The sequence below is a fragment of the Olea europaea genome, chromosome 11, assembly GCF_002742605.1.
Source record: "Olea europaea var. sylvestris chromosome 11, O_europaea_v1, whole genome shotgun sequence".
Taxonomy (NCBI): Eukaryota; Viridiplantae; Streptophyta; class Magnoliopsida; order Lamiales; family Oleaceae; genus Olea; species Olea europaea.
In genome coordinates this window covers 3,817,881-3,831,546 of record NC_036247.1, presented here as the reverse complement: position 1 = coordinate 3,831,546, position 13,666 = coordinate 3,817,881, and the positions used below count along the sequence as shown (strand labels likewise).

Below are 13,666 nucleotides of genomic sequence, written 5' to 3'. Positions count from 1 at the left end.
TATAAAAAAGGAAATTATAAAAATTAAATAATTAAATAAAATAATTATTATTTGAAAAATATATTTACAAACAAAAAATTTCAAATTAAATACATTTTCGAAAAATGTAAAGACTATTTATATTATCTAAATAAATTTGAAAAAATAAATTAAAGATTATTTCATAAAAAAAAAGGAACAACACAAAATTGTTAATTTTAGAATATTTCAATTATTAAATTATATAAAAGACAAATATAAAAATTAAATAAATAATTACTTTACATTTTCGAAAAATGTAAAGACTATTTATATTATTTAAATAAATTTGAAAAAATAAATTAAAGATTATTTCATAAAAAAAAGGAACAACACAAAATTGTTAATTTTAGAATATTTCAATTATTAAATTATATAAAAGACAAATATAAAAATTAAATAAATAATTACTTTACCTTTTTTTAAAATGTAAAGACTATTCATATTATTTAAATAAATTTGAAAAAATAAATTAAAGATTATTTCATAAAAAAAAAGAATCAACATTGTTAATTTTAGAATATTTCAATTATTAAATTATATAAAAGACAAATATAAAAATTAAATAAATTTGAAATAAAAAATTAAAGATAATTTCATAAAAAAAATTTGAAAAAATAAATTAAAGATAATTTCATAAAAAAAAATAATCAACATTGTTAATTTTACAATATTTCAATTATTATATTATATTGACAATGATAAAAAAATTAAATAAATAACATAATTACTATTTAATCAAATAAAAAATTTAATTAATTACAAAAATTATAAAAAAAATTAAAATTAAATATTTAGTCTGGGACTGTTAACAGTCGGCCCAGAGAAAGTCTGGACCGACTGTTAACAATCGGCCTGAATGTTAATAGTCTAGACCGACTGTTAACACAGTCGGGGGCCGGGAATCGGTCGGAAACCGCCATTCCCGGCCACTGAGCTCTAAAAAAGCCAAAAATTCACATTTTTCACACTTCAGCATGTCCAAAATCTAACTACTTATGCCCATGGATCTAATTAAACCAAAATTACTAAGGAAATTGCTATACCATGAACCGAATGAACTAAAAAAAGTGATGAAAACTAACCGGTTAAATGACCTTTTACTGTGAATTTTTTTTTTTAACTTAATTTTTTTTTTAATTCATTTAATGGTCAAAGGCCAATGTCAAATTTTGCTACAATGGAAGAGCCATTTTCGTGTATTTCCTCATTCTTTTGTGGCTTCCCGTTGACCAAAAAAGGGTCAAAAATTACTTTTTTTTTCTTCCAAAAAATGTCCTCCAAAATAGGGGTAAGTATAATATTATTTTATGAAATATTGTGTAGTTCAAAATAAGAGGGGAAAAATTATAATTTGAAATAATGGGATCAAACATTGGCTTAGGGAATAAAAAAAGAAAGAAAATCCATATTCTTTTCCCTCGGACAAAATATGGAAGCCCTGAGAGCCTCGTATGGAGAAACCTCATCCGACTCCGAAATTGATTCGGACCCGACACATTTACCCGAATCGAATAAACCATCCTCTACTCTCCCTCTACCCCCTCTTGATCTCCTTCGACCCTCAAATTCGTCCGGTAATAATTTTTTCACTACTCGATTTACATATTAATAGTTCTTTAATATTTGCCCACTAACTGTTTGATATTTTGTTTGTGGAAGGTGCATTTGATTGCTCATTACAAAACAATCATCTCAATCGTGTCCGTAACTTTCCCCATGTTGAAGGCAATTTTGCTTTGCATGTTTATATCCCTGGTAATTCATTTATTTAATTTTCTGGATTCATTCCGTTTTGGGTTTGATGTTCAATGGGGATTTTGCTTGTTGGTTTTTAGTTAGTATACCGTTGGTACCAAGAAAGGAGCTATCCCTGTTTTTGAGAAGGGTCACAACTGTAGTACCCGGGCTTCATGCGGTTGATGTAGATATCCCGTTCAATAATTTGGCTCATGATGTCCGAAAATTGGAGCAAGTTGTATTGGGGAGGGAGTTTCATGTAAGTTTGGGAAGAACTGTTCCGATTCGAGTGCATCAACGGGAAACCATGGTCGGCATGCTTCGCCAAAGGCTCCATTCCCAGAGGAGGTGAGATTGCATGGAATTCAAAATTCAATATTGTGCAGTTGCATATCTTTGGGTTCTAGTGTTTTGAGCTTCATGTGATGCTTATAGATTAGTGGTTGCGAAAATGGAAATAGGTATTGGATTGATTTCAATAAATGGGAAGTTTTCGTCAATGATGATCGTACCCGAACATTTCTCTCAATTGAAGTTACAACAAGAGGATTAGCTGAGGTATGACGTAATTAATTATGCATTAGAAGATTTATTTCAATTTCCTTAGTAAAGCTATTTATATGGATGTTTTTATGAACTTTTGCTTTAGTGTCCAAAGTCTGTATCTGGCAACTGAAAATCGGGCCCTTAGAATTGGAATAAGAAATGTTTATATTCTAATGTGATATTAAAGATTTTTATGGATTTTTATCCAAGGCTCTAACCTCTGCATTTATATCAGGATTCTTTTATTTTACGGCTTTATTGAACAACCTTTCTTGGTATATGATTGTATCAATCCTTCAAGTCTACTAGCTGCGTGTGTTGCTCTGAGAGTGTGCTTCACTTTGGGTGTGTGCACCGTTGTGGGTCTGTGTGTGGGGCTGAGCTCCTGTTTATTTCGTACTTGTTCTCTCTCATAATGCAATACATTTTGTCAGTATAACCTGCTTACTAAAAACTTCAATTTATGTTGAAAGGCTTAAACTTATTTTAGTGTGTCATCTCAGATAAGAAAGCAAATTCTAGCTGTAAACGAGGTTTACAGGCTACATAATCTACCAGAGTTTTATAAGGTTAGTTTAACATTTGGCTTTGCATTTATCTTTATTTCCATTGGTTTCTGATATTAACCACTCCAGTCGATATTCTCCTTTTCAAAGCTGAATTATATGCAACTGTTTCCTTGATGTTCACAGGATCCACGCCCTCATATATCTGTAGCTTGGGCTCTAGGTGATATCAGTGATTCCCTGAAGAGAGTGATTGAAGAGGAGACAAAGAGATGCATTACCAATGGGGAATTGTCGCAGAAGCACCTTTTTACATGCAAATTTAGTGTCATTTCATGTAAAATAGGTAAGAAAGCCTTTGAGGTATGCAAAGTTCAGGAAGATCAGGGTTGATACTCTGTCCACCGATATTGCTTGGAAAGAGATGAATAAAAGCAGTGACATTGTGTATGTGGCATTTCAAAAGCTTTTAAGATTTTTAGTGTATTTATGGACGGTACAAGTGAAAATACGACATTGGCTGTTGGGTTTTATTTGACTAATGAAATTTGAATGCTTAGCTGCTGTCTCCCGAGGACTTCCTTCTAAAGTTCTGCACTCATTTTATTGCCTTGATTACTAATTCATATCTTCCTGATTTGTATTGGCTTTGGGTATTATAGTAACTAGATTTTCTTTAGAAGAGCTTGATGGTTGATAAGAGCGTGGAAATGACTGTTGAGGAACATTAAGAGCAACGAAGCTTCACTGAACTCATTGGAGTTTATGAAAATGCAGGGGGAGGCAGCATGACTTGGCAGGGAAAAAAGAATGAATCAGATAAATATCACCCTTATTACAAAAAGAGCCATACAAGCTTCAATTGTTTACATAAGATAATCCTTTCCTACTACATACGAACAGATAAGCTCAGAGAATAAAACGCAAACGATCCAATTCAGTTGGAGCCAGATTCAAAGTGGCAGAAGGGTAACGATTAAAAAATCCATTAACCCCTCCGAGTCACGATTATTCAGACAGAAACTGAGCTGCCCCAATTACAAATTAGAATTGAATGAATCAATGCCAAAAGTTCATTCTGGACTCCAAATAGTTATGTTTCTTGAGCAATGAAAAACGGCTCAGAGTCCAGGAATGGACTCAAGATTGTATTTTTCTTGGGACGAAGTTCCATTGTCAGAATTGTCCTGCACCTTCGGTTGTTTAATGGCATCCAGAGTTTGTAGGTACGTATAAGAAGCATTACGATTTGATGAAACGCTTGGATTGCTAATTTTGCTGGCAAGGAAGCGACGAATCAATCCCCTGAGGAATGGAGCCATGGTATCTGGTTCATGTTCCAAGTAGTACATTATTCCACCCATACATGCGCAAAACAAAGCCACCTATAACAGTTCAGAGTCATTGAGGTAATCGAATTAGTTAACCTTCACAGTCACTGTTGGAAATAACAAAATATCCTTACAAACACTACTTCCAGACATGGTCGTTACCTCAGCATTCTTGATATCTGGAAGCAATCGGCGGTTCACTAAAATATACCACAAAGATTCTCCTGCTCGTGGAAGAACGTACAAAGCGAGTTCACCACGTCGAGCTTTCTTTTCTAATAGTACAGAAAGGGCAGCTATTCCTCCAGCAACCCAATATACAAGCTTGTGATCCTTCAATGCTATTTTTCTGTGGGCACATATAACCCCCTGTTCTTGACATGGAGAAATAAATCAGAGAACTTGTGTAAAGGCATATGAAATTGTACAAAGAATCAGTTACCTGAAAAATTCCAACAAAAGCAGACAAGAAAGTTGTTGAGCGAGCAGCTCCCATAACAGCACGCCAGCAGGTGCGAACTGGAGCATCCATGAACTGATACAACAAATTATTGACCAGAATCTATCAAAAGACTTCAGATAAATTATCAGTTGCTCTAAAGCAAAATGGTGCTGTCCTTCCATGTCCATCTTTCTACTATTATCCTCTTTATAAGGAAAGACAATCCACAATGCTGAAAACTTGACGATCAATGTAAATAATTATAAAAGGCTATTCTGGTTTTAAATGCAACTAACCCTTATTTTTTTTTTTGGTTTTGCCATCTTCATAGTAATGACATCTCAGAAATATGAACAGAAAACAACACAAAAATCCCTTTGATGAGAATTTCAAAAACTTCCACGACAGTGAGCCAAAATAGACTCCTGAACTTATTGTGTCTCACAATTACATTTTTCCCCCATAAATAAGCGGACAGGAGTAAGAACCCATTCTTGCTCTAAATAGAATGGTTTTAGTTTGACAAATGGACTTGCACCTAAAAATTATGTACTTGGATCACTATGGGAGGTAAAATCTATTCTTGCTCCGACTAAGTCTATTACTATGATCACCAGGCACTTGATGGGGAAAAGTGCAATATTATAAACCGATATCTCATACAATGACTATTCAATTCTTCCTTTGTTTCTTTGTTTTTATTTACCCAATATTCTTTCCCCTCTGCTGATTATTTTTTATTTCGTAATATTTTTTGGAGGGAGGGGGGATGGGTCGCAGAGAGAAACTAAATCAAAGCAAGTACCTTTTGCAAGCGAAGAACAACAAAGGGCACAAACGTTAAAGAGAAGTACAGAGGAAATGTTTTCCTGAAAGTAGCTGATGCAGCACTGGCATTATGTAGCAAGCATGAGTTTGTGCCTGGGTGGATCATAGAACAGGAGATAATAGTGGGGAACTCTTCCAACTTTACTGTGCTGGGAACATTTGTGGTGGACAGATAAGCAGATAGTGAGACGACATCAACTGGAGATCCCCTACAACAATCCCTCACAGCTTTATACACAGGTTTAGCAACTGGCCCAGTTTTCTGAATAAAATCTTGATACGACTTTGGCAAGCTCTCAGGACGCATTATGAAGGCATACATAACCTGTTAAAACGTTATGAAATTGGACGGCAAAGAAAGTTATTAGAGAAGAAAGAAATAAATAGAACTTGAACAAATAGAGGGCCATAGTATAACATATTGTCAGTGAGTTATAATAACTAACACTTCAAAAGTTAGAACTGAAATAATATGTAAAGCCACCTCTTATAAGAACTCTAATGTCATACGCATGCGTGCATGTGAACAAACACACAGACTCTATTCAGTGATTATTACCCTAGTGTGTAGTCCTAATCCTCTCTAGATCTTCAAGCTTATCAAATTTAAAATGATTCACTTCCTAAATTAAAGGCAATCAACAAATTATGAAATACAATTTAGATTTCATGAACACGTTGAATGGCTGCTATAGATACCCCGAATCCACGATGGAGACCTTTTTAGTATGAATTCAGCCTGTTCATGTATGGTTCTTTCATTAATCAGTTCAATGGCCAGAACAATGACATTCCTTTACTTCACATGGAATTCCAAATACTTTCATAGACCGGATTGTGAAAAACAAGCAATTGTTTCTTTAGGAAATCAAAATCTTTCAGGCATTTCAATAGTTTGTTGGTTCACTCAGTCTGTCAGTTTCAAATTTTCGATTGAGGAAAGTCAACCGTTCTCAACAAGTTCATGCAGGTTTCCACTACAAACTACATAGAGCAGTGTAGACGGTAGAGTAAGTTCTTTACGGACAAAAAGAACGAAAGCTGAAACAGCTAGCGATATAGAATTCTTAATTTATGATCAATCAGTCTGTAAATTACCTGTGCACATGCTATTGCAAAGAGAAGAGTATCTCCATGACTCCAATGACTTCCCCAAAGGTGAAATTTGTTTTTCGACTTAGCAGAATTATATGCACACTGATTTAATAACAAATCAATTAGGCATGAAAACAAAAGAATAGAACTCTTCCTAGCACGTCAAGGTAAACAAATTTTGAATATCAACAGGAGAGAATTCACCAACCTGAGCAAGCCTAGCCAAAAGATATAAAGCAAGTGTGCGTCTCTTGCTGGAATCATCTAATGCCAAAATAGACAAACCTGCTACTGAACCTGCTAAAATTCTGCTCCATCATCCCCTTTAACAAAGTCATATATATGGAATTGGATACATCATGCATCAAAAAACCCTTTAAATAACTGATAAATTTCATAAGAATTGTAGCATATTATGATCTTAAAAATAAAGTTAAAAAGTACTACTTCATAACTTACGCATTTATTGGCGTTTCTTTCTTTCTCCACTTCCTCAGCAAACATCTAAGAGCATGATAGGAACCAGTGAATCCCCCAAAGAGCAAACCAATTCGACATGCTTCCTCTCTTACTATTAGGTCTTTCTCGGATACCAGTTGCTGAAATCAAATCCATAGTTCAGCACTAGATCGAGATTTACTGCAGATGCATTCACATAAATACAGAGAAAAAGGTTTCCCTCAGGTATGTAACAGCAGAAAAAGTTCAATCAGTACCCATGCAATTTACCCATGTGAGGCAAGGCATGCAAAACAAACCAATAATAGTTCAAAAGAATATAGAAGTATATTAAAATGCTCATGATAAACCATATACCATCTTAAAAATCTACAATAAAATAAAATAATAAAAAGTATACCTTACAAACAAAAATAAATGTATCGATAAAAGTAGTAAACACTAAGTTCTCAAATTAGTAATCAATAAAACTATATATATATAACTAAAATCAAAAAAAATCCGGAAATCTCCTATATCATCACTACCGATATGGAGGCTGCCATCCCAAGGACTGACTGGGAAGTTATTCCCTTCACCACACAGAGCTCAGGAGACTAGCAACTAAGAAAGCTCCGTATTCTATTTAAATTGGCAGCAATTCTAGCGGTGAGTGGAACTTAGGATCTTCCAGGAAATATCAACATTGTACTTCCATAATTATCAGTTTTGTCTCATTCGTTATCATCATTCTCCATTTTCCATGGTGCCATCTTCTTCTTCTTTCCCACGGAAGGAAGAAGAAAGAAAACAATATTACTCCACATGTTCCAAGTAATAAAAAATAATCCAAAAGGCTGAGGTTGGCAAAAGAATGCCCGGAAAATGCTAGGGAAATAAATACTTAGAATCACCCTAAAATTCAGTCTTGAGGCATAAGCCTTGATAACGCAAGGCACAAGTCTCAATAAATGGTGATGTAAGCCTTACAAATAATGTGGGACATCGGGTGTAAGCTTATACAACCTTTAAAATAATGATTATAGGATATCCATAGAGTACAGAATCATTTGTGGATTGAAAATGGAAAATATATTTTACATTAGAAAAGCTTATCGTAGCAATGGAATAGGTTAAAAATAGTATCAATAATGTCTGTAACTAAAAGAGGGAAAAAATTCATTCACAATTTAATATAATAATGATCAACGAGAAACCATTTAAAGCTTATATTTACCATTTTTTTTAAAGAAATTATATAGTTTACATTATTCAATGTGCTAAATATTGTTTTCCTTCTTCCAAAAATTCTTTAATAAATGACCTACGAGTTAAACAGGTAATCAAGGAATATGATGCCTTAGCCAGGGCAATCTTCAATTTGGGCACAATAACTACATACTCAATTCCCTCTATGTTATTTATTGTTTGCTACTATATCCTCCCAGCACGCTCGACAAATTCATCAAAAAGCTTCCACACTCTTTCTTTATCATCACAAATTTGACACCTAAAATTAAAAATAAATTATTTCTTCCAAATAATTTACCTTAATATTTCCCGCTAAACTCACATCCAAAGAAATTACTTCAACATTTTCAGAGACCATTACAATATCCATATTCTGTTTTCCCACATTTAATTATCAGCAAATAAGTACATTTCCAATTTCATGTTCTAATTTCTAATCGATGTAAACAGCTACATTTTATGACTAAAATTCCAATTGATATTTTAGTTGGTCCATAGTTGTCCAGTAACTACATCGTCCTAGCTCAAAAATAAAATATATTATCCAAAACAAGATGAATTGAGTCAATCCTGTACTCAAGCTAGCTCAATCAATCATCATAGTAAAGCAGTATAAATTCTACATTTAAGATTACTCCACACAATTGAAACTTGAGATCGAGATCAAGTACCGAATATTATAATTGAAATTCGAAAGTATAACTTCCAACATATATAGCAAGGGTTGAACCTTTAGATCGAGGAGAGACGAATAAGACTTGACGCGTGCGAGCTTGAAGGCGCGGAGGAGGATTCCAATTCCCACGCGAATGCCATAAGAGAGGAGAAAACTCTGGCATAGGTTTCCAACGGCGTTAGCAACGCAGGACTCATCGGCGTGATCGCATGGATGTTGGAGCCCACCCTTGGCGCGCCTCTGCCGAATCTGCAGATCTTCTATGGCCTCTCGCAGCCGCTCCTCCGCCTCTCGCAGAGGCCGCTCAGGCGCATCCGCCGGTTGTTGCTGCGGCGGCGAAGAATTGCGCATTTTTGTGTATAATAGGGAGGTTTCAGCATCCGAGTCTCAAATTCCGACGAGAGATTTCGTATTTTTCCCCTATTTGGTACTGTGGAACGGATTAGTGATGCAAATAATAATAACAATTAGACAAAACTGCAGCAGCGGTCCCTCATCTTTTTATTTTTTACAAACTTTACTCTAAGGTTTATTTTGTGCCAACAAAAGCTCTTAATCTTTCATATATATGCACCTGAAGTCCATCTAGACGGAAACCGTCCAAAACACCATCAATTAACCTAAAAAATTTCTTAAATTATCTGCTATTGCAACGATTTTATTGAATGTTGATACTTTTTAGGACGGTGTTTTGGACAATTTTCTTCCAGATGGATTTCAAGTATATATTTATGAAAAGTTAGGAACCTCCGCTGACACAAAATGAAAGTTAAAATAAAGTTTACAAAAAATGAAAAGGTTAAGAATCGTTGCTACAATAATAATAATAAAATAATCTAATTTTGCTATAAATATTTCACCTTCGATCACTGAACTTTCAAAAAGAGTTCAATTGGATCATCAAACTTTAATTTAAATTAAAATTTATCACTTTTTCACATTTCTTGAGCTACCGCCTACCGTCCTCATAATAAAGAACATTGTTAAGTTAGAGCATATCTAAAAAAATCTTTAAATAAAAAATACTCTTTATTTTAGAGAATTATTATTTAAAATGGGTTTCAAGAGACTCTTTATTCTAATTTTTTAAAATAAAGAGTATGTTTGCCTCTCTAAATTTAGAAAACCAAATTCACTCTCTATTTTTAATGTGCAATGATTACATTTAATATATTACAAATTTATATTTGAATTGATTGGTCATTAATATATAAAAAATTATACTTAAATAAAATATGTGGAAATTTTATTAAATGTTTATTGGAAAAAACAAAATAAAGAATCAAAGTAAAGAGTTTGTTGGAGTATATAAAAAATTACTTTCTAAATTTAAAAATACTCTCTATTATGCATAAGTTGTTCTTTATACTATTGCCAGTCACACTTTAACTCATATTCTGCATAATCACTATGTGATACTTTAAAAGTGATTGGTATAATAATATTTCAATATTTTTATATTAAAAGATTATTATTTTAATGCTTTTATCACGCCACTTTCCCCCGAAAGTTGCAGGTCATGAAAGAGGTCAATCCAACGTACACCAACGTTTGGTGCTCTCATGTGCCACCAAATTTTACCTTTTTCTTTAAAATAATTTTTAGACGTCTTTTTTATAAACGTTTTAATTTTTTTCATTTTAACACCGAGTTTATTCCCTCAAGACATACGTCTAATTAGAGTTTGAAATTTATAGGAGAGAGAAAATCTACAATGCAATTGCTTTGTAGGTTGAAAATATCATGACATGTTTGGTGAAGAGTGTTATACAATCTCGATCCTCTACCCTTAGTGGAGAAGATAAAAACTTTTCACTACTAACGTGGCAAGAGAATCTTAATTATTTCAAAGAACCATAATTAAAGTTCACTTGTCACGTCATCAACGAGAAGTTACTTGAAACCCTTTTTCCGACCACACTACTGAAGTTATTGAAGCACCTTGGTATGCTTCTTGACAGATTATTACTCGCCACAAAATATGAAGGCCAGTAAGATGACATAATTCCCGTGAAATAGTTACCCAAAACTTCTTCACACAAAGCTTGAGAATAACAGGTTTTGAAAGTTTTTTGCAGATCCATCCCAGTATATTTCCACTAAACAGGTTACCTCCTAGGTCGAGCACCTTCAAATTGACACATTTCAGCAGTGATGTGAGCAATTCTCCAGACAAATTGGCGAAGTCTGATTCAGATATGGCTCCCTCCACTGAATTGAATGAAATGCTTTGAGGAATCCTATTCGGGTTTAATTGTCAAATTCTATTTAAAGTTCTATTTTTAAGTCCATTGGGAGTTGGAAATTGAGTCGGACTTGAAGAACTCAAATAAGGAAAATTTTAGGCATTTTATTTCGTCTACAACTCTACTTTCAGAGATGGATTTTCTCTATAAATATGAGGCTCCTCTGTCAGTTTTTTGAGAAGCAATGTTGCTACGTTGTACTTGTTTTTTCCATATTGTTTAGTGATAAACATATTTCCTCTACGACTAACCCTTTTTGTTCTTCTTTACTTTAAATCTTGTATTCGTTATGTAATCTTGTTTACTTCATTGTTGTCTTTAAATCTCATTCTTTATAATTCAATTTGGGATTGACAAGTAGTATCGGAGTTTCCGCGTCCAACAAGTGGTATCAAAGCTCTGTTCCTTTTGTAAATTGGTTGAGATTTTTCGGGATGGTTAGGTTGAAATATGATATTTCACAACTAGATTGCAATACGAGATTTTCTTTGTATCAAGTAAAGATGATGGTTGTTCTGGCGCAGTTGGATTTGGACAATGCGTTGTTGGGTTTTGAGAAGATGTTAGCTATTGGACAACGGAGGAAAAACAACAGAAGGATCGGACGGCTGTGTCATTGATTTATCTTCATTTATCCAACAATATTTTGCACGATGTCTTGAAGAAGAAAATGACAACTGCTTTATGGTTGAGACTAGAGCATTTATGTATGATTAAGAGTCTTACTAGTAAATTGACTTTTAAGTAGAAGCTGTATTCTCATCGCATGAAGGAAAGAGGGTCGTTAGAAGATCACATTGCCGTGTTCAAGGAAATAGTTGCAGATTTGAAATGTTGATGGTTAAGTACGATGAAGAGGATCTTGCATTGATCCTGTTGTGTTTGCTGTCTGGTTCTTATGCTTCGTTTCTAGACACCATCTTGTATAGCCAAGATACTTTAACTATAAATGATGTCTATGATTCTTTGCACTCAAAGGGGAAGATGAAGCATTTGATTGGAGCTACATCAAGGGATGGTGAAAGCTCTTGTATCTCAAGGTGGTCGATGGAGAGGTAGAACAAAATTCAACTTTAGCAATGTACTGTTACTATTGCAAACAGAAGGGACATATTCGAAAGGATTGCCATATGTTGCAGGCTAGAGGTGATTTCGTTGCAAATCGTGGAGCTCAATCTTTGACTTCAAGCGAAACCAATGTAGTTGAGAATTTTTTAGATAGCGGAGATGTGATGTTGATTGTGGTATCTGATGTGGAATCCAGGCCTGATGAGGAGTGGATTCTTGATTCAGTATGTTCACACAGTATGTGTTCCGATAGGAACTTATTTAAGACATATGAGGTTGTTCAGCAAGATGGAGTTGTAATCGAAAACAACCAGTTTTGCCATATTGCTGGAATCGGTCGAGTCAAATTGCGGTTGCAGAATGGGAAGGTCAGAACACTTGCCAGGTTCGACATGTTCCAGATCTGAAGAGGAATCCCATTTTGCTGAGTGCCCTGGCTGCAGAAAGATATAAATTTTCTGGAGGAGGTAGAATATTAAAGGTCCGAAAGGAAATACGAGTTGTACTGGAGGAATGGAGAAGATCATAATTGTACATTTTGTAGAGGAGTGCAGAACCAGTTAAGATGAGACATTTGGACAAATTTAGTACCATGGTGGAAGTTCACTTTGATACAGTACCTCTTGTGTTGGGCTTTGAGTCGGTTCAGAACACTACCAGGTAGAGCGTTAGTGATTCCGCTTTGCCACCAATTTCGACGGGTACATTGTGTTCAGTTGCTAGAATTGGATTCATCGAGCGTAGGTACCGTGGTGTCAGTAATGTCTAGGATGCTTTTAGGGACATTGAAGGTAACAGTTCCAACAAGGGGCCTTCTGATCAAACATCTGATTTGGCTCTTGTTACAAGGTGTGCTTCGATCCTATGTGATCAACATTAATTCTAAGGAGGAATTTCGGGAACCCTAGGATTGGGTTTGGGTGTCGCTTATAGACACTGGGCAGAGGACAATTGTTTGGTTTATATAGAGTGTTTGGTTACTACGTTGAAGAGATTGGCCAATTCATTTCGATGTAGACAGATTTGAAATCTAGGAGTTTCGTTCGGTTGCACTGAAATTCGCGTCAAGTTAGAGATTGTTAGAATTTTGGGATGACTCAAATTCTTTTATTGATATAATTGTAGAATTCTGATTAAAGTGTACATCAAGAGAAATTCTAGTTGGAATGCTTTGAGGAATCCTATTAAAGTTTAATTGTCAAATTCTATTTAAATAACTATTTTGAAGTCCATTGGAAGTTGGAATTTGAGTTGGACTTGAAGAGTTCAAATAAGGAAACTTTTAGGCATTTTATTTCGTCTCCAAATCTACTTCCAGAGATGGATTTTTCCTATAAATATGAGGTTCCTCTGTCAGTTTTGTGAGAAGCAATTTTGCTAAGTTGTACTTGTTTTCTCTATATTGTTCAGTAATAAATATCGTCACTTTACAATTAACCCATTTTGTTCTTCTTTACTTTAAATCTTGTTTTCGTGGTGTG

General features: G+C 34.4%; 2 protein-coding genes across 2 annotated transcripts; one reads left to right on the top strand and one right to left on the bottom strand.

Moving 5' to 3' along the window:
• Nucleotides 1–1,395: 1,395 nt before the first annotated feature.
• LOC111403031 (U6 snRNA phosphodiesterase) lies at nucleotides 1,396–3,378 on the top strand. The gene is made up of 6 exons (XM_023031376.1): nucleotides 1,396–1,595; nucleotides 1,681–1,776; nucleotides 1,857–2,106; nucleotides 2,220–2,316; nucleotides 2,808–2,873; nucleotides 2,997–3,378. Exons 1-6 carry the CDS (start codon nucleotides 1,451–1,453, stop codon nucleotides 3,201–3,203), a joined length of 861 nt encoding a protein of 286 aa, XP_022887144.1. The 5' UTR covers nucleotides 1,396–1,450; the 3' UTR covers nucleotides 3,204–3,378.
• A 225-nt stretch (nucleotides 3,379–3,603) lies between these two features.
• Nucleotides 3,604–9,286, bottom strand: LOC111403030. Its single transcript, XM_023031375.1, has 8 exons — nucleotides 8,926–9,286; nucleotides 6,966–7,105; nucleotides 6,715–6,814; nucleotides 6,510–6,608; nucleotides 5,389–5,736; nucleotides 4,584–4,676; nucleotides 4,304–4,510; nucleotides 3,604–4,195 (listed from the first exon to the last, which is right to left on the bottom strand). The coding sequence occupies exons 1-8, from the start codon at nucleotides 9,220–9,222 to the stop codon at nucleotides 3,932–3,934; spliced, it is 1,548 nt and encodes a 515-aa protein (XP_022887143.1). The 5' UTR covers nucleotides 9,223–9,286; the 3' UTR covers nucleotides 3,604–3,931.
• Nucleotides 9,287–13,666: the final 4,380 nt, after the last annotated feature.